The sequence below is a fragment of the Vicugna pacos genome, chromosome 3 (assembly GCF_048564905.1).
Source record: "Vicugna pacos chromosome 3, VicPac4, whole genome shotgun sequence".
Classification (NCBI taxonomy): domain Eukaryota; kingdom Metazoa; phylum Chordata; class Mammalia; order Artiodactyla; family Camelidae; genus Vicugna; species Vicugna pacos.
Window position 1 is genome coordinate 86,885,968 of NC_132989.1, and position 27,465 is coordinate 86,913,432.

At 37.7% G+C, this 27,465-nt stretch overlaps 1 protein-coding gene across 3 annotated transcripts in view; it reads right to left on the reverse strand.

Annotated features, from left to right (window-relative positions):
* Nucleotides 1-27,465, reverse strand: part of ITGA1 (integrin subunit alpha 1) — a 150,138-nt gene that overhangs the window by 76,540 nt on the left and 46,133 nt on the right. For 2 of the 3 annotated variants that reach the window (XM_006205982.4, XM_072958708.1), the window contains exons 2-6: nt 20,536-20,656; nt 8,276-8,388; nt 5,782-5,870; nt 5,553-5,664; nt 4,822-4,949 (exon numbers count right to left, since the gene is read on the reverse strand). In XM_006205982.4, coding sequence (XP_006206044.1) covers nt 4,822-4,949; nt 5,553-5,664; nt 5,782-5,870; nt 8,276-8,388; nt 20,536-20,656 — 563 coding nt within the window. The remainder of the gene's footprint in view (nt 1-4,821; nt 4,950-5,552; nt 5,665-5,781; nt 5,871-8,275; nt 8,389-20,535; nt 20,657-27,465) is intronic. The other variant, XM_072958709.1, reaches the window with a different exon arrangement.

A 27,465-nucleotide genomic window follows, 5' to 3' on the forward strand; every position in this document is an offset into this window, starting at 1 on the left:
TTTAGGTTGTACCATGTGAAATTGCTCTATTTGTAGGTCAAAAAAAGATGAAACAATTTCATATAGTTCAACCTAAATTCAAACAAACTCAACAAGACAAAACATCAAAGTTGATTTGTAGTTAAACCCTCTCTCCTCCCCCTAGTAAGACTTATGGGAGGTGAGAGCATGTAGCTGAGGAAGGGTCATGACTGGCTGTTAACTATAATTTCTGACCATGCCAGCGTCTGGGGCAGGGAAGATGAATAAAGAGTATAGAAATGCTTTCCTGACCAGTGCTGTCCTAAGTTGGATCAGGTGCAAACAGCTCTGGACTTTCTGGTGGGCTCTTTGGAGATCTCCCTGCACCTGTATCTTTGCCCGAGTGAATGCATTTCACTACGTGGTCCTTAGGACTCAGGATATCATTGGCTTTTCTGTGCAGAGGCCTTTACTCACTTCCAAGAGATTCTATAGGCAGGACCTAACAGATCTGCATGATGATCCATGGGAAACACATACATTCTTCATACTGACGACCCTGGGAGTGAGGCCAGTCTGAGTGCTCTGACGCACCTGTCAGCAGCCAGACAGCTATCTTGCCCTTTAGATACTTCAGACAGGAGTTAGGCACTTGTCAACTGTGTGTCCCAACTTTCATAGACACACCCCACGCTCACTGTATGATCCCACTGAAGCCTTCCTCACTAGACTTTTTCTACAGAGAAATCCGCTTTATGAATTCTCTCAACTCCACTCTTAATGCCTTTACATCCTTGATATGGGTGAGGAGTCTAAGAGCCCTCCACCCAGAGCTTAACTGTCCATCTGTGCAACTTCTCCTGGGTGGTATCCCTCGAAATTCATTTTTAAATCTGCCCCTTTCAGGAATGAAGAGGTAGAGAGGATAATTAAGGGGGAGGAAACATTCCAGAGGCTAATCCTGCCAATCTTAGGGCAGGATTGGGTGCTTCAGTTGAAAACAAACAAAACCAAAAGACAAAAAAAGAAAAAAACTTATTTAAATTATGTTAGCAATCAGGGAAAAAAATGACTGTTAAAACAAATGAATTACTGTAAGACCACGTGAAAGGAAAGTAGACTTTTTAGTACACATTTCTTTGAAGTAGAAGCAACTTTCCAAATTTCTATGAGTGAATTTCTTTTCTGACTCCACTGAAAGAAGACCAAACTTAAAGGGCATTTAAATGTGTTATACTTAAAACCCTATTAAATACAGTTTGGCAAAAGTGATGGCTTAGTAAATGTCCTTCTCAATCCCTTTTGTTTAGAGAATTACTTACAAAACTAGTCATTAATCCAACTTAAGCCAAAATAGAAAAAGAGTAGAAATTACTACAGTATAAACATTAAAGCCAAATATATAAGTAATATACTTAAAAGAATACTAAAATGTCAGTTATAGAAAAAAGTCTCATTAAATGTCCACCTATCAGAGAAAAATTCAAAAACGCACTCATTCATAACAGGTGCCCATTAAAGGCCCATTATGTCACAGCAAAGCACTGCGCTGGCCACGGATATGGATAAAAAAGATAACATAAACTCTTCAGTCTTAAGGTTCTTGTAATCTGGAGGATGCAGTAAGCACAATCTCTCTCTCTCTCACACACACACACATACATCAATATAATAATGCATGAGTCCACTGTTTCTCAAACTTTGACCTGTTTAAGACTCATGTGGATTTGCTTACTTAAAATGCTGCTTTATAGTCCCACCCTCAGAGATTCTGATTCTGAAAGTCTGGGTACAGTCCGAGCACCCTTGGAATTCAGAAGCAGAAATTCCATGAGCCCCATTTGCAGAAACACTGCATTATACAGAAGCTCCATGAAGGCAGAGGCCACGTCTGTCTTGTTCTCCACGATTATCCAGTATGTAGTATGTAGCCCAGTATGTAGTAAACCCTCAGGAAAAGACATCTGAATAAACAAATGAATGAGTCTAGCTAAGCTCCACTAAGAATGATACGAGCAAACTGTGACAGAAAAACTCAGCAACTTAAGCAGCTCCCCTCTCTCTTTAGGAAGCGGGTTCCCTTAGGTGAAGTCAGCCGATGCTAGAAATGACTCAGTGCACAGGGTTGCATTCTGAACTCATCCTCTCTGTGGAACGGGGACCGGGAGCCAAAAAAACGTGACCTGACTCTTCTCAGAGTTTGTGTCCCTCCCATTCACTGGTAGCATCTGGACCCCAAGGGCTGGCCCCTGTTCCTCTGAATAGAGTCACTGTTCCCTCCAAGAAAGACATATAACTCCACGAAGCCTATTCTGGCAGGCTGGAATTCTGCTGGTGCTGGACAGAATAGCTCCTCTATTGGGATTCCCACTACTGAAACGTAAAATTAATTATAGTTCTAATAGATGGAACATCAACACTGCAGCAGAATGAATGGAGCAAATAAGCAATTGATTCTTATCTATTTCTTTACAAAACTGAGTCACTGGCACAGATTTGCACTGAAACAACGATTATTACTTTAAAGTAACCTGGTAGATTTTCCTCAGGAAGTTGTGGAGCAACTTCAAACATGTAACAGCTACATTAATTTCAAAAATAGCTACCCGTAAATTAATTTTTATAGTAAAATAGACAAACTTAAAAGTAAAATCAAATATTTAGATGACTAAAAATATTGCAAATTTAAAAATATTCCAAGACTATCATTAGATTTGGAAAGAAAGGACTGGATAAGAAGGTAAGATGAGGTGGATAAAACAAGTGAAAGGGAGACACACATCGTGGTAAGGGAGGGGAGAGCTGTGACCAGCCGTTTGATTTCAGGTATGTCAGTGCAGGCAATGGAGGGCCAAGAGGCCTGGCCTGCTTCCATCCAGGGGGCTGGCCAAGGGAGGACAGGGACAAAGGACTAGAGACCACTGTTTAGGGACAGCAGATGGGACTGGCTCTGAAACTTTTGCAGAAGAGGTCTCAGAAAGGCAAGACGGTTGCACTGCAGTTGGAGGGCTGTGTGTTTGGGTCTGCCACAACAAGCAAGGGACCTTGAATAAGTCCCGTAGCTTTTTGTGTCCCCTCCATCAATTGAGATTTGGGGCTAAATGACCTTTCAGATTACTTCTAGCTCTAATTTTATGGCTCTGTGCAATCTTATTACCTAGGAAAAGAAGGATAGGGGAAAGGAAGAAAGGAGGAAGGGAAAGAAGTCCTCAGAAGGGGGAAAAACATGGACCAGAAAGAGGACCAAGTTACAATTCTGAGTCTTCTTTTAAAGGATGCAGGCCACCGGACACCCTATGGCAAGAAAAGAGGTAATATCCTCTCCAAACTTTCAGTAATTTACTTGGGATAAGAAGCTTGCATCCAGGAAAATTAACATTTTGTGATGTGGAAAAGTCCATTTTCTTATAATAATTTTGCTCTGATTTCAAGAGGTTCTGTGTTGTCATGTAGGACAGATATAAAACCTCAACTAGCTCCCTAAAGAGATCTAATCTGCCTTGGAGTACAGTCGTATGACATTTTACTTTGAAGTTTGAATTCTAATTTGCAATCTTCTACTACCATCCTTTTAGAAAAATGTAAGGTACATACATATCATAAAATATGTTTTAAATATATATTATATAAATTGTATATTATGTATTTTAAATAAATATAAAGATAAAAATATACACACAGATACAAAAATATCAAAATACATAAACACAGATATGTATGTCTATATACATAGGCATGAATATACATAGATGTATGTATGTGTATACATAGATGGACATACACATACATACACCTATGTGTATATATATGTGTGTGTATTTATAGCCCAGTTTCAATGTAGGTGTGACAAACATTAATGTGGTCAGACAACTTCTTCAGTGCTTCAGAAATTTTCCCAAGAGTAGAGCCCTCAGAGACAAAGGACAGAACACTGGACTGCGCGCGCAGCTCTAACATCTCTGGTGCTCTCCTGAAGTCCCCAGGCTCTGTGACAGCCATTCTGACTCTGATGCCAGTGCTAATTCCTGCCGTCCAGGCACTGACCTCTCTTTGACATTTAATTTGCCTGTTATCCATTGTGTCTTCTCTACATTTTAAGCCATGCGGCCATATAATGTTAATGAACATTAGATTGAGTAACCAAAACGCAGTGTCTACAGTGGAAGAGCCACGTGAGAAGTTCCATTTCATTTAGTGGCAAGAAAGGGGGATGTGTTAGAAATAGAGACTCCCGGGGAGGAAGAACTTCCCAATTATTCAACTTACTGCTGCTAAAGCCAGGATCATTTGCTTTTTACTTAAGGAAAGGAATTATTAAATATAGAGAAAAACAGACATTCAGCAGTATCTTATGGTCAAATCCTAATTTACCTGTACAATAGGAGAAAGGAGACTCTGATATGATGGGTTCTTTGGGATGTCCAATTAGTTTCTACAGATTCTGAAACGCTGCACTGAAAAAGTTGTCTGACCACATTAATGTCTGTCACACCTACACTGAAACTGGACTATAAATACACACATATATATATACACATAGGTGTATGTATGTGTATTACCAAAGGTAGCTACACTTGTTTTTGTAATTAAGAATTAAATTATGATTTTATAGAGATCTATAGGGGATATTTTCAAAGAGTATTGGAAATGGCAGTTTTCACAGTATTTTCTATTTAGAAAAATAACACAGTCTGCCAGGAATGTGCCTTTCTTCAGGAATAAGAACAGGGATATGGAAGATAAAGTTCATCCTGAATTTTAGCTTTATTGATTAACTTATTTTCAGAATATTTTTCTTTATTAAAAATCCATCCATTTTAATCTTTAGGACAATGGAAATCAAAACATAGAGTCACATACCTGTGTCTGTTTAGGACCAATATCCATTCTTTCTAGAAGATCATTTAAAAAATCTGTAACACTTTCCCAGGGGTAAATACTGTTGGAACCATCCAGCACTATGACTATGTCCAGCTGAGTGCTGCATTCTGCAAGAGGAAGAGTTAACTGTGCAAATTTGAAGTCTCTCTTTAGAGGTATATGAACTGTTTTCGTGGCTGAAAGAAGCTCATTTTAAAGATGAGTTCATGTTCTACAGAGTGGACACATTACTTTTATAATCAGAAAAAAAAGTTCTATATTAAGTAAAGGTGATAAGAAATACTGTATTCAGTAACAATTGGTTTGGGATTAGTATCAAGTAAAACCCATCTCTACTTAATTTTAATGAACGTTGTATGAGTTATCTCTGGAAATTTTCTCAGTATGACTTCTCTGTGAGTTCTCATTCTGTGTATATTTCAAATGACGTTACTTTCCTCAAAGAAAATCATCCTTTAAATAAAAGCAATGTGACAGCTTTAGCTATGATGTTTAAACATGACTCTGTAAAGGTTATTTACACTAATATCAATTCCAAAAATAGTAGGGAGGTTTGGTTATATATTGGCAAAGCAAACGCTTACCTAAATTGGTAATGCTGGTAGCCGAGAAAATATTTCAAGCTTTTTGGTATGCTCCTGTGTATACATATGTCTCATTCATTGCTTATGCTTTTCAAACACTGTAAGAACATTGCATAAAATCCATACCTTGTACAGGGGCAATGGAGCTCACAACTTGAAATGTGGGGCTGACATCAGAACAGATTCCAGTTGTGTAATGCACATGTCCACATCTATAGGCATATAAGGGCCCACATGCCTTTTAAAAATTAAAAAAAGTAAAACCGTTAGATTAAAAATTATATAATAAATTTTATAAAGATTTATAATCATAGAATTCTTGGTTCATTAACTATGTTACTCTTTCTTTTCTTACCAGAAACCCTCCTTTTGGGTTGGTGACTAAAGTAGATCCAAATGTCATGTTCTCCTTTACTTCTGTGACATTGGGAATTGATGTATTAACTAAAAATAGAACAAACTTTTATAAGGGTGGAAAACAAAGTAAAATGAAGTGTCATCTTATTAAAACATTCTGTTTGCTTTGCTCATATCATAGCACATTCTTTGGTTCAACTAAAAAGTCTCCAAAGTATTATTAGGGAATATAATAAACAAATTAAGGCTGAAAACCTGGCTTTTGTCTCAGAAACTTTGTCTGGATCACTGCCTCAAAGAGTTTTGCTGATCTGTAAAAGAATGCACAGCTATCAGGGCAATGAGAATGCGGGATAGCCTTTTGCACATTTTTTGCTACACATTAAAATATATAAAATGTTTAGTCTCATAATACTGTAGATATAAAGTAAACTTATACATTTACTTACATGATATGCATACATGTTAGAAATGACCAATGGTGAAACATGATCTCTGAGAAGAAGGAAAATGGGGAGAAGACCAGAAAAAGAAAACTCAAACACAAGATTTTGATGGTTAATTTCACCTTCATAGGGACATCATAAGAGTTACAAAGAAAACTGGAGCAAGATTAGAACAGCAGTCAGGAAGTTTAGATAAAAGAACACATGAAGGGACTACATTTGACATTACTAATAAGAATGTTGGGCGCTACAGCATGCCAACCTGGCAAAAAGAAGTTCCACTTCCTCACATTAAAAAAGAAAACAAAAATTGGACAGGAAAAGCAAAAGCTTCTGAAGTCTGCTTCGTGGAGCGTTAACATATTTGAAAGCGGCAAAACTCTAGTTCAAGAAAGATTTGTCTCTGTCTCCATGCCTAGAAATTTTTCTTACCATAAAATTACACATAGATACAAAGTGGGGAATGGAGACAGAGATTCCTGAACAGTCACAATGGCACCTTACTCTGATTAGAGATACCTGGGTTGACCAGGTTTATACCTGGGTTGACCCAGGGTGAGCATTCCTGGCACGTTAACAACTACAGCGGAAACCGCCCTCTTGTTCTTGATGCAGCTAAAATCTCCATGCTAATGTTAAAGCTCTCTTCCAGTTTCCAGTAATGGAGGAGCAGCTCCTGTCAGAAGAACTCTTTTGCAAATAACAACTATAAACTCTGGGAAAGGGGGAAAAAGTATGTATGAAACAGCCATCTGAAGGTACCAGAAAGCAACAAAAAGCAGGCTGAAACTGGAGAGCAGTCTGTACTCGTAAGAAGATATTAGCACTGGATGAGTTTCCTGTTTTTTGTGTTTGTTTGTCTGCCCCTAAGGGAAGGCCTGAGTCAGTGGCTAAACCCCAACTAGACGCACAGTTTTCCTGTCTGGAAGAAATAGAGAATGGGAAATGGGGCAGTGACAGCAATGCAGAGTGAAAGCGGGTATCTTGGAACACTGAGCTCCAAAGGGAGAGCTCAAATATGTACATATATGTTCTTCCCAAATATTTGAATGACCTGAACTGTGCATATGCAGGGCAAACTTCAAACAGCCCAGCTAAACATCAGAAGAAATGAATAAATATTTTAACTGCTTTCCACGGCAGTTTGGAAATTGACTTCAGCCAAGTAAATTGCCTGCAAAAACAAAAAGTTAAGACTTTTTGAAGGCACGTTAACAGATTGAGAATCTCCACACTTCTAACTCAAGGGTTTAATCTAGGATACAATCCAAAATTACTAAACATAAGAAGAAACAGGAAAATGTAACCCAACCTAAGAGAAAGGGAATAAGTGGAAAGTGACGTTGAGATATTCCACATGTTGGAATTATCAGGCAAAGATATTAAAGCAGCTATTATAACTATGCTCATGAATGTAAAGGAAAAATGTTCATGACAAACAAATAGGAAATTGAAACTGAAAAATACAATATCTTAAATAAACCTGCAGAGGATGAGTCATTTCCATGGTTCTTAATATTTTAGAGAACACTGACAGGGTTCTAATTTCCAGAGAGTTCTAGTAGGAATTTTCTAGTCATGTTCTAACTACAGTGATATTTCCATCAAATATATATATACTTCAGTATAAATTTATCTTGTGGTAGTCTCCTTTTAAAAACTAAGTTTCTCTATTACAATTCCTCTTGTACTACTCTCTCTAAAAAAAAAAACATTAAGGTAAATTTTGTGGAGGAAATGTGATGGTTTATTTGGAAAAGTTCTTTTATGTTACCACTGGCTTATAAAGGATTCTGAATAATCGAGGCAGTTACAAGTCATAAAACTAGGAAGACCTTCTAAGTCTACAGATATCCTATGATGAATTTCTAAAGCAGATGAAGGACAGAAGGAACCAAAACATCACTTTATGTAAACTTGAATGATAAGAACTGAAGAGCGTTTATAGACCACTTCCAATATGTTCTTGAGATGGCTGAAATTTACTTTCAGTGAGAATATCGGGCATAATTTAGGATCAGACTTTGACATTTTGACTTTACACACCTGGTAGATCCAACTTCATGCAAGGTAATGATTCACCTCTCCCAACTGGACACTTATAGACATCTCCAGTCCTCTTCTTGGGTTGGCCAACTAAAGGAGAACCAATAAGCACCCTGGAAGTTAAATAACTCAATTAACATTTCTGAATAATGAGAGAAATTTTATTTTAGTTACTTATGACTAGTTCTAAGACTGCTGACAGTAGTTCCCAGAGACGTAATTAGATAGTCATCCTCAGTTAGTAATTTAATGTTATCTAAAATAAGCAAAGTGTCTTATCCAAATTGCAGATTGATTTAAATTAAAAAAAATGTGTAGGAGAGAGATCTGATGGTTTTTTATTTTATTCTATTATGTGTTACTTTAATATATTTTTTAAATTTGGAGACTGAAATCATAGTTATTGGTTAAACCTGCTGCTGTGTTAGTTACAACACACATGGAAGTGTAAATGACTTTTTCCCATGAGGAACTAATAATTTCACACAGAAGTTAGGAAATATAAACATTAAATCATAAGATTTAATATTAGTATATGTTAGTTTGTAAGCGCTTAGAAAATAAGGAGAGTTACAAGACTCAGGTTAAAATCACTTATTGTCTTTCTGGGCAGAATTATAAAATCCCTCTAATAATAATTAATGAAAAAAATATATAGTCACAATTTATTTCAGTCCTAGCAAGCCATTTAACAAGGTTTCCTATGATATCTTCAGGAACACTTCAGGCTGAGTGTTAAGTTACTTGGGGGATCCACAGCTGCTGATTCACTGCTGTCTAAATACCTATATCCAAAGGCACCGATTGCTAGCCACCAAAGGATTCTAACTATGTACCATAAGACTCACTTGGGATTGGCTTAGCATCTATCTTTATTAATGACTTGAAAGAGCTATAGAAAGCTTAAAGGTACTTACCCATCAAGTAAATCAGTATACCTATTTGGGCATTCAGAAGTGTCTTTACATTCTGGAACAAGAAACCTAAACTAAAGTTTAATAATAACCTATGCAAATAACTTCACTTAACTGCATACGATTATCTACATCATTACAGAATGTGGGAAACCTGACTTAATAGGAGTTCATGTGAAAAAGTCATGGAGGATTTAGTTGACAGCAAGCAAATGTGAGCCAAGAGTGAATTTTAGTGCCAAAATGCTAATGTGACCTTTGGCTGCATTGCTAGAAATAGATGCCCTGGTCAAGGAAAGTGATAGCCCCTCTGTGTTCTGAGCTGTCAGGCCATGTCTGGAATCTCCAAATTAAGAGGGACATGGGCACAATGGAATGTGGAGGAGGCTATGACTCAGATAGTTAAGAGCCTGCTAATTTTTTCACACCAGAGATGTTCGAGGGAAAGTTGGGGATGTCTAGCATGGAGAAAAAAATAAATCTAAAGGAGAGTTGAAAGGTTGTAAAGGAGTGCAGGTGAATCAGGCATGCCTTTCTAAAACTTTTAAAATTTGAAAGTTTGTCATATTGAAATGGGATGGAATTTATTTTGTGTAAGTCATTTGGGCAAAGCTAGTATTAATGGACATGTTTTATAACAGTTGCAAATATCAACTTGAACAGACTCCCTAAAACATAAGTGTGATATAATGCCTTTGCAAAGCCATTTCTGATATCCATAAATAACTATAAAAATGTTCAAACCCTTCAATGCATAATTTTTAATTCTGGGAATCTATCCTAAAAATGACCTAAATTAAAGGAAACAAGCTTAATGCATAAAGATAATGCTTATAGTGGTATATATAATAATGAAAGATTAAAATAAATGTGATCAACAGTAAAACTAATTAATTATTGTAGGGTAATTTTATAGAATATTGCACAGCCATAAAAAACAATAGTTAATAAGATTGCATGATAGGATTAAAAATTATGACCTAATTTAAGGTAAAAAACCTACCTAATTTATTGAAAACCTATTACAATTTGAAGTGAAAGATGCCAAATTATATTCAATGTACTTATTATAATAGCAATGATAATAATAGACAGGATTTACTGAATTTATACCATATACAGGAGACAGTTCTAAGTGCTTTCCAGGTACTAAGTAATTTAATCCTCTCCATAAAATACAGCATGAACTCTGTGCCAGATTTGGTGAGTTCAAATCATGGTTTTACTTTACTTAGCTATACGGTTTAGTAGTAGCCAATTATCTTAAGTGCCTTAGTTCCTTCCTCTGTAAAACAGAAATAATAAGAATAATTACCTGACATGATCATCATGAACATTAAATGAGTTAAAACAGTATTTGGCTCATAGCATGTGCTAAGTGTTGGTTCTTTTTATTATTTTTTTTTCAGATGATGGAACAACTGTATCTACGTAAAACATAGATTTAAAGAGAGTACACCAAAAAAAAATTGTATTAATGAAGTTATGGTTAGGCTTTAGGGTTTTTTTTTCCCCCAATATTTTCAAAACCTTTTGTAATGTGATTGATTAAACTAGTTTTATAGTTAAAACAGTTTGGAGAAAAGTAACGAATGTGTTATGGAAAGCATTTAAGTTGAGGCTAGATAGATTGATTAATGTTTATTAAGGACATCCTACATTCTCAGCATTAATGCCAGGCCCTAGGAATATAAAATGGATAACCAACTTTCTTCTGTCTAGCATAGGGAACTATATTCAACATCTTGCAATAACCTTTAATGAAAAAGAGTATGAAAACAAATATATGTATATATATTCATGACATTATGCTGTATACCAGAAATTGACACATTGTAACTGAGTATACTTCAGTAAAAAAAAATAAAATGGATAAAACAATTTTTTAGATTGCTTATAACTCAAGGAAGAAGGAAAAATACAAACGTATTACACAATACTGAATAAGTCTGAACTTGGTGCAACTTCAGCAAAGTCTTAGAAGCAAGAAGGGACACAGCCTGCTCTTTTGATACGTTCAAGTAGCTCAGTGTAGCTGGAGTAGAACTTGAACCTGGCGAGGTAAATAGGGTCCAGATTATACACGTTCTTATTGTCCACTTAAGAAACATGGATCTATTATATGGAGGGGAGAGATGGGAACTATTTGAAGCTTTTAAAGAGATATGTGACATGATCAACTCTGACTTATAAAACTTTTTTACTCATAGTGTCATGAATAAATTGGGAAAAGGGGAAAATTAGACTCAGAGAGTGAAGGGAGGCATTCCTAAAGTAATCCAGATAAGAAAGGAGCATCTGAATTAAGGAAGTAGAAAAGAAGGGATAACCAATTCCAGAAATGTTTAAATATAAGCTGTCTTTGCTTGGATGCCCCCCAAAGCAGACTGCTCCATATAGATTTTGGGGAGGCAGTTCCAAGTATGCACAAATGTGGAGGCAGGGGAAATGACAGAAGGAAGAAACGCCAATAAAGAGTGCATTGATAAGGGTTACTTCTGCAGGCTTCTGGGCCCAGTCTTGCTGGGGAACATCTCAAAAACTGCATGGAACACACATGAGCATGCTGTGAGCATGGCTGAAGCCCAAGAGTGAATACCACCAACTCAAGAGCATGCAGAGAAGAAGACAGCCAACGGCTGACACCCAGGGGAAAAGAGCACAAGATTTTGATGAGTGAAGGAAGGAAATTGGTGGGAGTGATGAGAGAGGGAAAGGGAGAATCAGAAAACAGTGATGTCACAGGAGCCAGAGAAGGAAAGGGTATCAAGAATGAGAGCCGTGGGAATTGAACAGACTTCATTTTAAGTAACTTGGCTGAAAACGGAGAAGATTTGGCTTTTCCCAGCAAACCATTAAGGGCTTGAGGCAGATTTAAATTGCTTATGGGGGAAACCTGGATAGTGTAAAATAATGGTTAAGAAGAACCAGTAACAGGGGAAAGGCTGATGTCCCAGAAGAGTAAGTAGAATTCCCTGAGTGGGTAGAAGGACAATTGTATCTCTGAAATGAGGAAAGCCCACTGGTTCCCCAGGCAGGGCTCTGGATGGTCCAGTATCCAGAGGCTTGTAAGTGTGGTTGCTGGTCTGGAATTTTGTGCACCAGTGTGATGTGACATTGTCCCTCATTGTCCTTTATTGAGTTAGAATCTATTTTTCCTCCTGTTGAAAATGAGATTTGCTTCATAAATAGAATGCAGCAGATATAATATGGTGACTTCTGAGGTGAGGCCTTGCAGGTTCCATTTCTTCTTCCTTCCTTCCTTCCTTCTTTCCTTCCTTTCTTCCTTCCTCCCTCTCTCCCTCCTTTTCTTCCTTCCTTCTTTAGAAAACAGTGGCTCTAGTCATCTAGTGAGATTTAGGGGAAGAGGTAGCAGTGCGGCAGGCTTGTGGAGAGTAATGACTATTTAAACTAACAAGGCATACACAGGCTGAACACACAACCCCTCAGGTTAAGATGAAGTACGTTACAGCTGGCCAGGGACATTTTGGAGGATGTTTCTACTGTAGATGTAAGACAGGCCTCCAAAGACCCTTCCAATTCTAAGATTCCATCATCTGAATACAACAAACTGTAAGTGAGTAGAAGAGTACTAATTAGCTGGGGGATATAAATCATTGGGGAAAATCTGTCACAGTCTATAACAAGTGAGTCCTGAACAGCACGTTAATAGTAAAGTTATTGTGAGTTATAAGGCAGAAGGGAAGAGAGATTATGGCTAGCCCAGACAAAAATGTGGAAACAGGAGCACGAGGGCTGAAAGTAGAGGTGACAAGGAAGTATGGGTGACTGGAACACAGCGTAAAGCTTCTGGATAACCTGGAGCAGGAAGGTTGAGATTGGCAAGTAGTGAACTTTGGAGGAAAGGGTCTAGGGTTTATATTTGAACTCCAGGGCAACACAAAACCCTGAGAGTATGGTAATCATTGGAAATAACCTGATACAGAACTAGAACCATGGCCTATTGTGTAATCTGGATAAGTAAAGACTGATGAGAACACAGAAGATGGTAGACTGTAGCAGGCCAGGACTGAGACAAGGAGTTTGAGATTAGGGATCAATGGTGAAGAATGGGTTAGCAGGCCACAGGACATAAAACAATTTTGTGTATTTTCCTAGGAGCTATTTGTTCTGACATCAAACACGCAGCTCTGGAAAGAACATATATCTCACCACTTAATCCTCAGAAAGTCTCATTTTCCCGAGCTGCATAAAAAATGACATGATCCTAGAGAAGTATCAGATAGAGTTTATGGAGTTTCAGGAATCTTCAGCATTCTCAAGCCACATTAACCTCCTCTATTTTTTTCTCATATCACTTATCACTGTCACAATCTGACATATGCTATAACCTACCTGTTTATTAAGTTTATTTTCTGTTCGTCCCTCCCCAATAGAATTTAAGCTCCACAATAGGAATTTTCAGCTATTTGTTCACTCACATATTCTTAGTGCCTATAACAGTGCCAGGTACAAAACAGGCATTCAATAAACATATACTGAATAAATAATGACTGCATCAAATGCTCTCAGAATCTGAATAAGGAAGACCTGGGAATTTCAGACTCAGATGACCAGCTAAGAGGTCCTAATTGTGAAGTCTTTTTTTTTTTTCATTTTAGAGGATGGATATTTTGCTTAAGCAGAATGATATATTTGCCTTTGGGTGACAAAGGAGGCATTTCCATAGGTCAAGATTCCAGAGAATCCCTGTTGTTGAGAACTGGCTGAAGGCAAAAGGCTGGGGTTCCACATCCTGGCCCTGTCACGTACTTGCTGTATTAAACCTTTGGCAATTCATCCTCTGAGTCCCAGTTTCCTGTCCAGAAAATGAGGATGACGACAGTCATAGTCACCCAACACACAGGGTCAACATGAAGACCCAAAGCACATTGTTTCATAAACTATGGATGTTGTTACTTTAAATTTTAACATAACTTATTAAATTTTATTTATATTAAAATTTTGCTTTTTATATGACATTATTAAAATGACTTGTCTGCAGATTAAGAGGATTAAAGAAAGTTCCAGATCTTATTACTGATTGCTAGAGAATTACCTGATGAACTCAAAGGTCCTCAAAGTGAGAGAAATATCTCTTCTCCACGAAAAAGCTCCAATTACAATAAAATTTTTAAAACTGAGAAGTTTGGTATTCATAACAGTCATTTTTGTCAATATGATCATTATTATATTTATTTGAAGGGTAGCTGGCCTCTGACTTCTCTGTTTCATATTTATATTTTTTTCCTCTGTAAAAGATAGTTCTTGGAGACTGTTGTCTCATATTTACATTATTTCATGAACAGGCTTTTCACTTAACGCTTTCTTGATGTCCAAGCCAAAATCTCTACCAAGTACCTCCTGCCAGCCATTAAAAACATAATAAACAGAGTAAGTGTGTGGCCATCCTATCGAATGAAGTTATACAGTGGCCCCATTAGCTGTTGTGCTTTCGGTCATGAAACGTACTGGGGTAGGAATGAGGTGAGCCAAAGAAATGACAAGTTTGACAAAGAGGAAAGTTCAACCTCAAAAGATATAATAAACAATTTAAAATAAATATTATTTAAAATCTATAAAAGAAAATTTGACAGAACCTTTAAAAAGTCTTTTTACCCCAAGCTTGAATAGACTTTATTTAAAACATACATGCATTGGAAACAGGGCATCAATCACCTAGCCCACTAGTAAACCTCACCTGACACAAAGCAGGGTCCTAAACGAAAACTCATGAAGCCAATACATTGTGATATATATTGGACTGAGAACTGGCTACGGAGGTATCTGCATCATAAAAAAGATCTACTTTGAAGAGACAGGCCCACTGAAGTCACTGAAGCCCCCAAGAATGGATGCTTAAATAGAAATCAAAAGGGTGGAAGCACATGCTGGAAGGAAGAAAGCAACGGGACAACAGAGAGTGGAAAGTCCCAAGCCAACATCTCATTTTTTCCCACTTGGTCAAGACCCTGCCACACTGGTGATTACCATTAAATCTGGGAGGCTTGTGCAATGTTAAGCACATTTGAATTTCCTTTCTTCAAAGCAAAATTATTAAGCCAATTGTGTTCTTTATGACTTTTTCTGAACCACATTGCAAGTTCTTGGATGCTTCAGCATATGCTAACCATAATGAATAACGGCTGGTCTTAATAAGAAGTGTAATGTGTTCTGCTACTGAGAAAACATGTGGTTTCTGAGCCAAAGATATAAAGTAAGTTACACTCTGTTGGACACTTCTGAAAGGTAAAGGAGACATAGGCTGCCTTCTTTGTTAACTTTTATTCTTTCCAAAGATTTAAAGTAATGCTTTTCAAGTACACAGACTGCACTTGTTAGGGACCAAGTACTCCTTCTTTAGGCATACTTCAGTCAAGATGGAAGATGGGTCAGGATGATTTTTTAAAAAATCTGAGTTTGTTGAGCTTCCAAATGTGAGCAGTACATATGATTTATGCAGGTGCCCACCTATCAAAATCCATATTCTCCCAAATATGTAAGTTATTTCAAGGTCCATTTCTTAAAGTAAGTCTGCATCTTATATGATTTTATAAACATAGAATATCCAAACATATTACTAAAGCTTATTTGGCATTACCAGTGTGTGGGTCCCTTTAGAACTATATGTTGCTACCACGCCATCCTTAAAGATTTGGACATTGAGATTTTGTAGTTGGCTTACTTTTAAATTCAATTGACCACATTCGTTTTGTTTCCCTGATTTTTCACACCTTTTCCATAAGATCATTATAAATATGGAAAGTCAAAAGGGAATCAAAGTATCTGACATCCATGTATACATTTGAAGGCTCACAAACTCTCACACATATATTAAAAGGTAAAGTCTAATACCGCAGAGATAGTTGTAATCAAGATTTACTTTTCAACATAGTTCTAATAAGGATAACAGCTCTAGACTGGGATTGGAGAGACTAGAGCTCTATTTTCTGCTCTGGCCCCAAATAGTTGCATTTCCCTAGGGGAAGTCACTTTAAAAACACTTTATTAAATGAGTGACATATACAAAGCAGTGCTTCTTTAATGTATACAACTTGATAAGTTTAGAGATAATAACACCAGTAAAACCATCACCACAATTTATGCCATAAACGTACCCATCACCTCCAGAAGTTTCCTCCTGCCCTCTTTGGTGGTTGTTGCTGTTATTATTACTGTTATTTTGTGATAAGAACACTTACCACAAGATCTCCCTTCTTAGCAAATGTTTAAATATGCAATATAGTATGTTAACTGTAGGCGCTATGCTGTACAGTAAATCTCTAGGACTTACTCATCTTGCTTAAGTAAAACTTTGAATCTTTTGACTATTGCCCCCTTGTTTTTCCTGCCTCTGAGCCCCTGGTACCCACCACCGTATGCTCTGCTTCTGCGAGTTGGACTATTTTAGGTGCCTCATGTAAGTGGGATCCCGTAGTATTTGTCTTGCATCTGGCTTATCTCACTTAGCAAATGTCCTGCAGGTTCATCCACGATGTCTCAAATGGAAAGATTTTCTCTTTTTTAAGGCAGAATAATGTTCTATTGTATGTATATGACACATTTAAAAAATCTATTCATCTGTCAATGGGCATTTAGATTGCTTTCAAGTCTTGCTATTGTGAATAATGCCATGTGGGAGTGCAGAATCTCTTCAAGATCTTGATTTCAGTTCCTTTGGATATTTACCCGGAAGTAGTTCAATTTTTAATTTTTTGAGGAACCTCTACACTATTTCCATAGTGGCTACACCAATTTACCTCACCAGTAACAGTGTACACATGTGCCCTTTTCTCCACATCCTTACCAAAATTTTTTTTATAATAGTCATGGGGGAGTCACTTTTAACTTTTATGTTTTATGTGTCTGTTTTTTTCATCAATGAGAACAGGCAGTTAAACTAGATTCAGTTGCTCAGCCAACAAATAACCATGAGAGCACATTATGTTGAAGGCCCTGTGCCAGATGCTGGACACTGCACAGGGCTGCAAGTGGGAACCAAAACCAGTTCTAGCTTCTAAACATTTTCCCTAATACACTAACTTCTCCCTCTTAATGTGTTTTCCACTTTGGAGTTTCCAGCTACCTAGATATTATCTTGAACTCAAGCTGTTTAAAACCACACTCATCAACTTCTCGATAAAACTGGTTTTCCTTTCCTGTACATCTATCTCTAAATGACTACCCACTTCCCAATAATTCAGTGTAGAAACTTTGGAATATGTTTGAATCATCCTAATACCTTCATTTGCCATTCCTAAATTTCCACAAAGACTTAATTATTCATCTAAATTTATCTCGGACACACTGTTTTTTCATTGCAGTTCACCCTAATCTAGCCAAGGGCCTCATCCCTTAAGCCCCAGAGTGCTGCTCTTGCTTGCTTGCAGATTTCCTAGATTTCAGGCACTCCTTTCTCCAATCCAATCTATATGTAGTTCCCTAACTACACAGGTTATTTCATAAAAAGACCTATAATGGCTTCTCAACACCCTCTACTTAAGTACAAGCTCCTTTGTCTGGCTTTTAAGGTCTGCCGTTATCTTTTCCCCTCTGTCATCCCAATGTCAGGCCTGTTTGCTTAGCAACATGCTCACTTCTTCTCAAGTGTATGCCCTTGTTTACGTAGCTTCCCTGCTTGGAGTGACATTTCTTCTTCTGTTATCGAAAGTGAGTCATCTTTCAAGACTCTGGTCAAGAATCAAGCATCACTTCCTCCTTCTTTGAACTCCCATTGACTAGTCCATACCACACTGATTAACACTATTCTTTATTACTAATTATTTCATATACTTCCTCTACTAGATTATAAACTTACATATTTGTCTTATAGTTAAATTTCTCATAGAATTTAGTATAATGCCAGACACAAAGGATGTATTACTTGTTGCTTGATTGGTCCACATTTATGCTATGGCTGAAGGAAGAAAACTTCTAACCCATCAATGAACATTTGTACAGCAACAACTAGGCTGGATGTTACCGGTGATGCAAGACATATGAGACACAGTCTCTAATCTCAAAAGGTTAACATCTTCTTATTAACATCTCATGCATGTATATAGAATTCTAAATGGTTTTCCTAAAGTTCAATTCAGTATAGACTCATTCAGACAGTCCATTAGGAGCACCTTTTTTTTTCAACCATATTCTTACTATCCACTCTATGCATTCTTTTGTTTCTTTCTAAGTGTTGGTCTGGCTGTCTCTCTCATCTACACGTTCCCTTCTTCAAAGACAGAGTGACTATGAGAAGGAAATTCATCACGATACCAAGGCCCCATTAAGGTCTGATTTCTCAGTTTCCCATTTCTTTGCCTACTGGTGCTGTGTAAGAGGGGAATTAAGAATTTAGAGGTTGGAAATCTCATAATAGGCTGGACTCTTAGAATAAAGGATGGAAAGAAACAGAAGATATCAAGTGGATGCACTAAGGCTCTATGAGGAAATATGAACCTCTTCTTACTCTACTAAGATTCATTCTGATAATTAAGGACTTCTGCTATCAGCCTGTCCTAATGTCAGAGAGACAGAACTGGATGAGGGAGGAAGCTTACAGGTCTTCCTCATGTTGGAAGATGAGAACCAGACTTTCACAACATATGTTAACAATACATTTGTCCCTTGGTATCCATAGGAGATTGGTTCCATGACCCCACTGGATGCCAAACTGCAGATGCTCAAGTCCCTTATATGAAATGGTGTAGTACAGTCAGCCCGCCTGCCCTCCGCATCTCCAGTTTCTGAAGTTGGTTGAATCTGTGGATACCAAAATCCCAGACAGGGAGGGTCAACTGTATTTGACTATCTTTTAGAAAGACAGTTCATTTTAAGTAGGTGGATTAACTCATTAAGGCTTGCTATTTATCATAATCCTCTTTAAAATTTATGTAATGATTAGGAATTAATGAAAATTAACTTTTATATGTGTTTTATGTAAAACTTAAGCTTTCTAAGAAAAACACACACTGAGTTTCAATTTACTACAGTTTGTGCCCAAAAAGAAGCATGACCAGCTGGCCCACTCACCATTACTCTCACACGGGTAGAACTCCCCGAACTGCAGTCATAATGCCTAAGAGAATACAGTTGGTATCCAGAAGGATGACTTCATCTGTCTAACCTTACAAAAGTCGGGGGGGGGGGTGAAGTGAGAGTATAGGATGGAAGGACAGAGAATATTAAAACGCCTACTCTACACAGGGAACTATATTCAGTATCTTGCAGTAACATATGGTGAAAAAGAATATGAAAACAAATATATGTATGTTCATATATGACTGAAGCATTGTGCTGTGCACCAGAAATTGACCCAGCATTGTAAACTGACTATACTTCAAAAAAAAATATATGTATATATGTGGGGGAAAAACCATACTCTGTTGTTAGATTTCATATCTGAGCTATTTATAAGGAGAGTAGAAGAGTGAAGCACCCACGCAGATTCTGGTTTACACCTAGGATGTAATATCTGTACTTAGAAAATGTTAGAACTCAAATGCTTACTGTGATAGTATGTAGGGAATTATTGTCAAATTAAGCAAGTCTAGAAGACAAAATGAAATAACGAAAAGCCACATCTTTTCATCTGTGAGCTATAGTAGAGTGATGTTTTCCAAGGAGAGGAACATCCCTTTGCTTGCGTTATTATAGTTAGTAGAAAAATGGGCTTGCTTAGCGTGTTACTAAACTGAAAGAAAGCTTAACTAACTCCTGTTCTCTTTTTCTACAAGGTTCAATTAAAAAAACCTCATTAACATTTGCTAAATATAAAGCAAAAGAGCTCTAATACTAATTTTGTGTCATTTTCAAAAGTTAAACATGCTTTAAAAATCACACCTGACATGAACTTAACCAATATTAAATCATTTCAAAGTGTGTAAAAGAAATTCAGTAAGACTCATTATAAATAACAGACCAAGCTCAGATCAGTAAAACACCAAAAATATAGGCCCAATATTATGCTATGGAAGTGATATAAAGACAGTGATCATCTGCCTCCCAACCCCTCCTGCTGAAGTCCAGCTACTCTAAAATGAGAACAATTAAAGAACTCTTGCCAGAATAACGCAATTTACAGAACAATGGCTATTTTGGATAAGGACCTTCCCTGAGGTCAACCCAGGCTTCAACAAAAATCACCAGCCACTTCCTTTAATACTGCCAAGGAATTTTTCCTTTCTTTGCTTTGTCAATTTCCATTACCAAATGATCAGTCTGCATTTCCTACCATACATGATTCATTCTAAGTCTCATTCATAAAACGAACTGCAGCTAAATAGTATTTTCCATTATCTTGTTAAAAAAAAAACTAAACAACAGCAACAACAAAACCCACGGACATACCATTTTCCTTCTTCGTTTTCATATTGTTGAACAGTATATCCAAACATGTCCTCCACTGGGCCGCTGAAAGTCATTGAGTTTTTCACATCAACATTGAATGATACGCAGAAGCCTAGAACAACTTTAAGAGGGAAAACAAAGTCCAGTTACATGGAGTTAACAAAGATTCTATTATGTTTTGAATTATGAAGGCATTTTTGAGGTTACCACTCATAGCTGTGTGCTGATTGTTAGAGCAATGATGCTCAAAAAACGAGAACTACAAGGAGGGTGCACAATATTAACTGTGTTACTGACTAGAAATCAACATAATGACTTTAAAAAATACAAGTATTAACATTCAAATAAGATCCTGTAGTAATTTAGTATCTGTACCGTTCCCAGAACTAAAGATTTCAGAGTGTGTGGGAAGGGCCTGGCAGAAACTCATGCTCACATATGACTAATGCAGCTGCAGACAGTTTTCCAGTAGTGAGCCCAACACTAAACCATTGCCACTCATGAAATGTAAACAGCTTCATTTTCCCATTCTGACTACAGGGGATACAAGCATCACCATTTAAAGCCTCGGGAGAGAAAGCTTTCTCCTCTCTGTTTCGAAAGGGAAGGCAAGGTGATGCTCTCCACCCAGAGGCGGCTTCCTATGCAGGCTTGAGATATGCTCTGTGTCTCTCTGAATCAAACAGTGGGGGGAAGCTTGTACTCATACACTGAATTCTCCTCATGTGTTGGTGCTGACAACCTCAAGGGCTGCTGTTGAGATTAAATCAGATGATATCTCTAAAGACGGTTAAATCTCTTTAATTTCTTTGTAGCTCAGGTAATGGAAACCCTTTATAGGTGAGACTCTCTCCTGCAAAGGTTCTGGATGGTGACAAATTCTCTCAAATGATTGGTGCCAAATTCCATCTTTGGTACTGGTTTTTAAAGCATACTTGTGATGTTCCAAGGTACTCCCCTCCTAGATGTAATTAAGGATTCTTCCCAAAGAGTATACCCTTATAAAATCACAGAACATCACATGGCACATTCAGAGGTGATTAAATTCACTCTCCTTTGTTAAAATCAAGATATATAGCTACATGTAAACAGAAAAATTCTCCTTCCTTATTCACAGTAAGTATAGTCTAAATTCAGGCTCTAATTCTTAACCTTTAAATTTTGGTAACAATATTAAATACTTCTATGATGCACAAAATTGTATGTAACTTAGAGAAAATTATTCTTCATAAAATATGCATAAATACCTATATTTTGATAATCTTTTAACTACTAAGCACTCTTTTTAAAAAAATCTTTAATAGAAATAATTATTAAATACAATCTATATTGTAGTTACCTGTGTGGGATTTTTTTTCCCCCTAGATTGGAAAATTCTTAAAGGCAGGGACTCTTTTACTCATCTCTCTTATCCCTTCTCAAAATCTAGCACAGTTCCTTGTACACAGATGGGCAATAACACAGAATGAAAGACTACACGTTGAAGGAGAAAGTGTGCCAGTTGTAGACAGAAGTGAACTGCCAACTATTTCATCTTAGTTAAGGAAGACTTACTTTATGGAGATGGAAATTTTCAAGTTAGATTTTTAGGGAGAGGGAGAGATGTGACTTGGCAGTGAGAAGGAAATATGTCCCAAGGATTTGGGAGGGTCTCTGTAAGTAATAAGACACAGGACAGGACAAATATGGTTGCAAGATCATAGAGAGATTTGCCTGGCTGGCGTGGAAGATGCAGAAAAAGAACGGATGGGTAGCACAGGTCCATTTATGCACATTTCCTGTTCATTCTTCAAGGATGATAGGGAACAGCTGGTTACCATCTTCTGCTTAATTGCCTTTCATATATTTGAAGACAGTTTTAAACACTGTTCACTCTCTACTCCAAATTAAATAGTACATGTTCCTACTCTTTCCCCACAGTTACCTTTAAAGCAAAAACACTTTCATGGATTATTTTAAATATGAGAGATATACCAAATTGCACTTCTACAGCAGGATTTCTCAACTTTGGCACTATTGACATTTTGGGTCAGAAAATTCTTTGTTATGAGGGGCTGTCCTGTGCCTTGTAGGGTGTTTGGCAGCATCCCTGGCCCTTGTTCACATGATGTCAGTTGTCCCCCCTGAATTGGGAAGATCAAAAATGTCTCCAGATACTGCTAATTTCCCGTGGGTCCAAAACCACCGTGAGCTGAAGACCACTGTACTATAGACAACGGGGTAGAAAACTACCACCAATGGTTTTGTTACAGAAGGTGGCTGAGAGCCAGCTGTGGCCCGCAGATCAGTAGCAGCTGCATCACCTGGGAGCTTGTGAGGGAGGGGTCCAGATTCTCAGGCTCTTCCCAGATTTCCTGAATCAGTCACCCCAACAAGCTCCGCAGAGAACCGGACGCCTGTGGAGGTCAGGGAAGTACAGGTCTGTAACGTGGCACTCCTCTTTCATAACGCCGACGCAGGGAACAGAATTTACCTAAAGTAAAAGGACTCGCCATCCCTTAGACACAAGGGGGAAAGGATTTCTTTTAATCAGGGTCTACTTCACCCTTCTTGAGGGATTTTTCCAGCACTTCATCATTCTCAGTATAGGCTCTCCCAAAGGCCTTTCATGGTGCTCCTCAACAGAAGACCAAGAGCTTTGGGTTTCCTTTTGGAGCCTGTTTGTTTATCCTACATGTTGTGCGGAATGTCCAGGGGTGTGTGCTACACTTTTTTTTTTTTCATTTCCTGTCCTCAGAATTCCACAGGCAATTTGCCCAAAGCGATTGTAAATCAGCCTCTTTCATGTTTTCTGAGGCACCAAGGAGCCTGAAGCACAGGACATGACATAAAAAAAAATAGTTTACATTTTGTTCTTTTGATTTAAAGGAGCACATAAATAGTAAAAGCAGCTTCTCACAACTTTTTGTTCAATGTTCGTGTTGTTATATTAAGTTGCCTTGGAACTTTATGTACCAGAAGTAAAGCAAAAATCATACTTATTTTTAATCAAAGTGGAAAAAAAAAGAGCAAACAGACTGATGTGGCTTTAAGGGCAACATAGGGTGAAAATGATGGGAAATAAAACATAGACAGTAATGAGATATCAAAATTAATTCTGATTTCACATGAACCAGCAAAAGAGAGCGTTTCCCCTTTAATAATAGTAACAACTATATGGTGTACTTACTATGTGCTATCCCTCACATGCTCTATCTCATTCACTTTGCCAACAAGCCAACCATCAAATACCATTATTATCACTATCAGGCAGATGAGAAGGAGGCTCAGGATGATAAAGAAATTTGCCCACATTTCTCCAGGACTCCCATATTATTCACACTAACTCAATTTTTATATCTTAGTCTTGAAACTAGAAAGAGCTAGTAGGTGATCTGGGGATGGGTTTACAAGAGAGGCTACCATCAGTCCATATAATTCCATCTCCTAAGAAGCAATCTGGGGAGGAGGCTCTTCTACGTGGACATGGAGGAAGCTGGGAATGAGGAGGAAGTTCATAATAAAGAGAGAAGTCATGGCCACTGAGCCAGAAAAAGCTGCACAAGGGATTTCAGCTAAAACACATATATTTAGCTAGAAAAGAAACTGGAAGTCTTGTTCCCCTTCAAATACAGTTAGATGAGTTGTATATCTAAGGGCTGAAAACTGAAGAGGACGATGAGATTGCTGGTATTGAAGGGCATTTCTTGTGAGAATGTTTTGTGCCAATCCTTTACCCCAGGATGGAATAAGTTGTGTAAGGCAACTAAATGAGAGAAAGAGAACGAGAGAAAGAGAGAAAGGGAGGGAGACTGACAGCTGTGTAATGTCTTCTGCTCACAGGTATTTTCATATTAATAAAGGTATTGAGCTAGTCAATGAGCTATGGAGGTTAGGGAGGCAGCTGTCATTCCTTTTTGTGTGTGTGTTAAGAGACTGGAGCTCAGAGGTTTAAGTCATTTTTCCAAGGTTAGGCTGTGTGAGTAGTAAAGACAAGACTTCAACATTGGTCTTCTGAGGTCAAATCATGGCTTTCTGTTACTAGAGTGCTATTAAGTTAGTCAGATTGATAAAAATTAAAAAAATTCTGGAGGGAAAGGGAGTGGGAAAGGATAAATTGGGAGTTTGAGATTTGCAAATACTAACAACTATATACAAAAGGGATAAAAAAACAAATTTCTTCTATATAGCATGGGGAACTATATTCAATATCTTGTAGCAACCTATAATGAAAAAGAATATGGAAATGAATATATGTATGTATATGTATGACTGAGACATGCTGTACACCAGAAATTGACACACTGTAACTGACTATACTTCAATAAAAATAAATACATTAAAAAGATTAAAAAAATTTTTTTTAATAAAAAATTACAACCTAGCTCAACACAACCCCTAAATGGTCCATGAGAGCTCTTAATCATCTTGTAACTTTGGAGCATTTAAGGGTAGGACTGGCAGGAAAAGCTGAATGAAGGGGGAAAAGTCTGGGCATCTCTAGCGGGCACTGACTCTTTGGTGGAAGGAAGGTCCCCCTCCTCCACACATCCTCTGAGTTCCAAAAAAAGTCACTGCCGTCTGTTTGATTGTTTGCTTCTTAATGAAAAAAGTCTGTCTTTCACAGGGCGGTCCAGAAATTTTGACCTAATAATGCCCAGATTGGAGTCTTTAGTAGCCAATGGAATTCTGAATATTTTAAATTCCAATGCCAAGGCCAGAGGGTATCAAATAAATGGTGACGAGGAATACATATTAAAATCCTATTGCTTTCTTTCAACAACTACCTTTGCATGTTTATCCAATCTAGAAATAATAGAAATTATGCAATTAACATTATTTTTTATTATTTTTAACAGAAAGAGTGAAACCATGATACAGTACTAATATAGGAAATCATAATAATTGTGTTATTATAATTAATTAATGGTTTTTAGAGCAAATTCCTTGGTATTACAGAAAGATGGTGATCTTTAGAGATATATAAACCTGGGCTTAAGCCTATTCCTTTCATTGATATTATGTAGTCAATTATTCGTATTTATTTAACTATTCTACACATATTAATCTAGTCTTTATTTCGGGTTGGATATATGCTATACCCTGGAGATACAGTCATAAAAAGATAGTGCTCCTTTCTTCATGGATCTGACAGTCTAGCTGGGAAAAAATATGGCAAGTGAGCCCCAGCTTATCATATTAAGATGAGCTTACAAAAATACCTTTCAGGTATTGGCTGCCATGAGACATGTAGCAATTGAAAATGCTCAAAAAATGAGTTAACTGCTTTTACAGGTAGAACCCAAAGAGTCAGTTTACCATCTGGCTTTTGAGTTTTCTTTTGGAAGGGGATTTCCCCCCCATTCTGATGGCCATTTGTATCTTGAAAATTGATACAGTCGTGCTGTATCGTTGGGGAAGGCCAGTGGGTCCACTGACTCATTTCTACGGCAAACTTCCTGTTACTAAGCCCAGCTGCAAGAAAATCTGAGATGAGGGGTCGGGCCTGCGAAGCGGAAGAGCCAGCCGAGGAGGAGGGGTGCACGTGATTCCCGTTCTTGCGGAGAGAGCCCGTGGATTCTCTCTCAGTCCCTCAACAGGTGGTGCATACTGATGACGTCACCCAGGCTCTGGGCCAACAGCAAGTCAAGGCTTCTCTCACGCCAGTGAAAATCTACTCCCCTCTAACCTACTGCAAAGGTTACAAGTCTGCTCCCAAAAGAGGATGAATCTGCGGTGGCTCTTCTGCTATATTTAGGCCACACTGGGTCACCACCTTGAGCCACCTGAGAACCACAGAGCACACCTACAAGTGCAGCCCTGGTGGTGCAGAGCTGCTGGGCCCTCTGTGCTCCAGCCTCAGCAGTGATGCATCCTGGGCACCTCGTCTCTTGCTGTGCCAAAGCCTCCAGGTGAAAACAGTTCATCCACCCTTGCTCAAGTGGAGATAACTCCCCAAATCATATATGCTCAGTATAACTAATGATGTAATATATTAAATATATTACATTACTCCAAACTTACTTTTTCTCTTTGAATTTAGGTAAAATATATTCAACTTTGAGCCACTCCAGGGAGTTGGAAGAAAACAATTCAATGACAAGAGTTGGAAGTCCTTTCCGCACCTTGTAATGTATAATGAAACATCTTTCTAATATCAGTGCTGTGGGTCTGAAATCTTAATTAGTTTCAGTGAGTTGGCTCTCAATGGTGGTGTACATGTTGCCTTAAAAGATAAAATCGGGTCGACAGTGTAAGTGAATCTGTCCACAAAAGTTAACATTCTACATCATTCTAGTTGGTTTGAACTCCGAGGTGATTATTTTCATAGCATTGCAGTCTTGAGAAGGAGGAGCCAAAGAACTCCAGTTGTGAAGACCCAGGAAATAAAAATAGAATGAAAATAAGATAAACAATACTAGAGCCTTGAGCAAAGAGTGTAGAATCAACACAAGCACTTGGAAATAACATCATAATCTCAAATTCAGAAAATCTGTGTTTTCTGGAGAAAATACCATACCCCACTTAGTATCTCCTTCAAACAGTTGGAACTTCCCTATACAATTATGTAAAAAGAAAATCTGGCGCAGTCAATCTCACCATTCAAAGTCCTTTCAACAGAAATGATGTAATATGTCAGCAAGATTCTACCTCCATCAGCAAGTCCAGAAAAGCCAATCCAAATAAACACCTCGGTATTCAAGCATTTTCCAAGTTTCATCCTGTGAAGTTGCTTTTTAATTTCAGCTTGCCATAGTGAGCGAATTGTTTTGACTCTCAGTGCTGACGTCCTCTGGGCTTCCAGTTATTACAAATGGTAGTTGAACTTCAAAGTGAGTGTGTGTATATGTATGCATCTGTATATGACTGGTAGGAAGGAGGCAAGGAGGTCTAATTCTTGGCACACAGTAGGTGTCTAATACAAGTTTGTTGAATGGAACAGGATGGAAT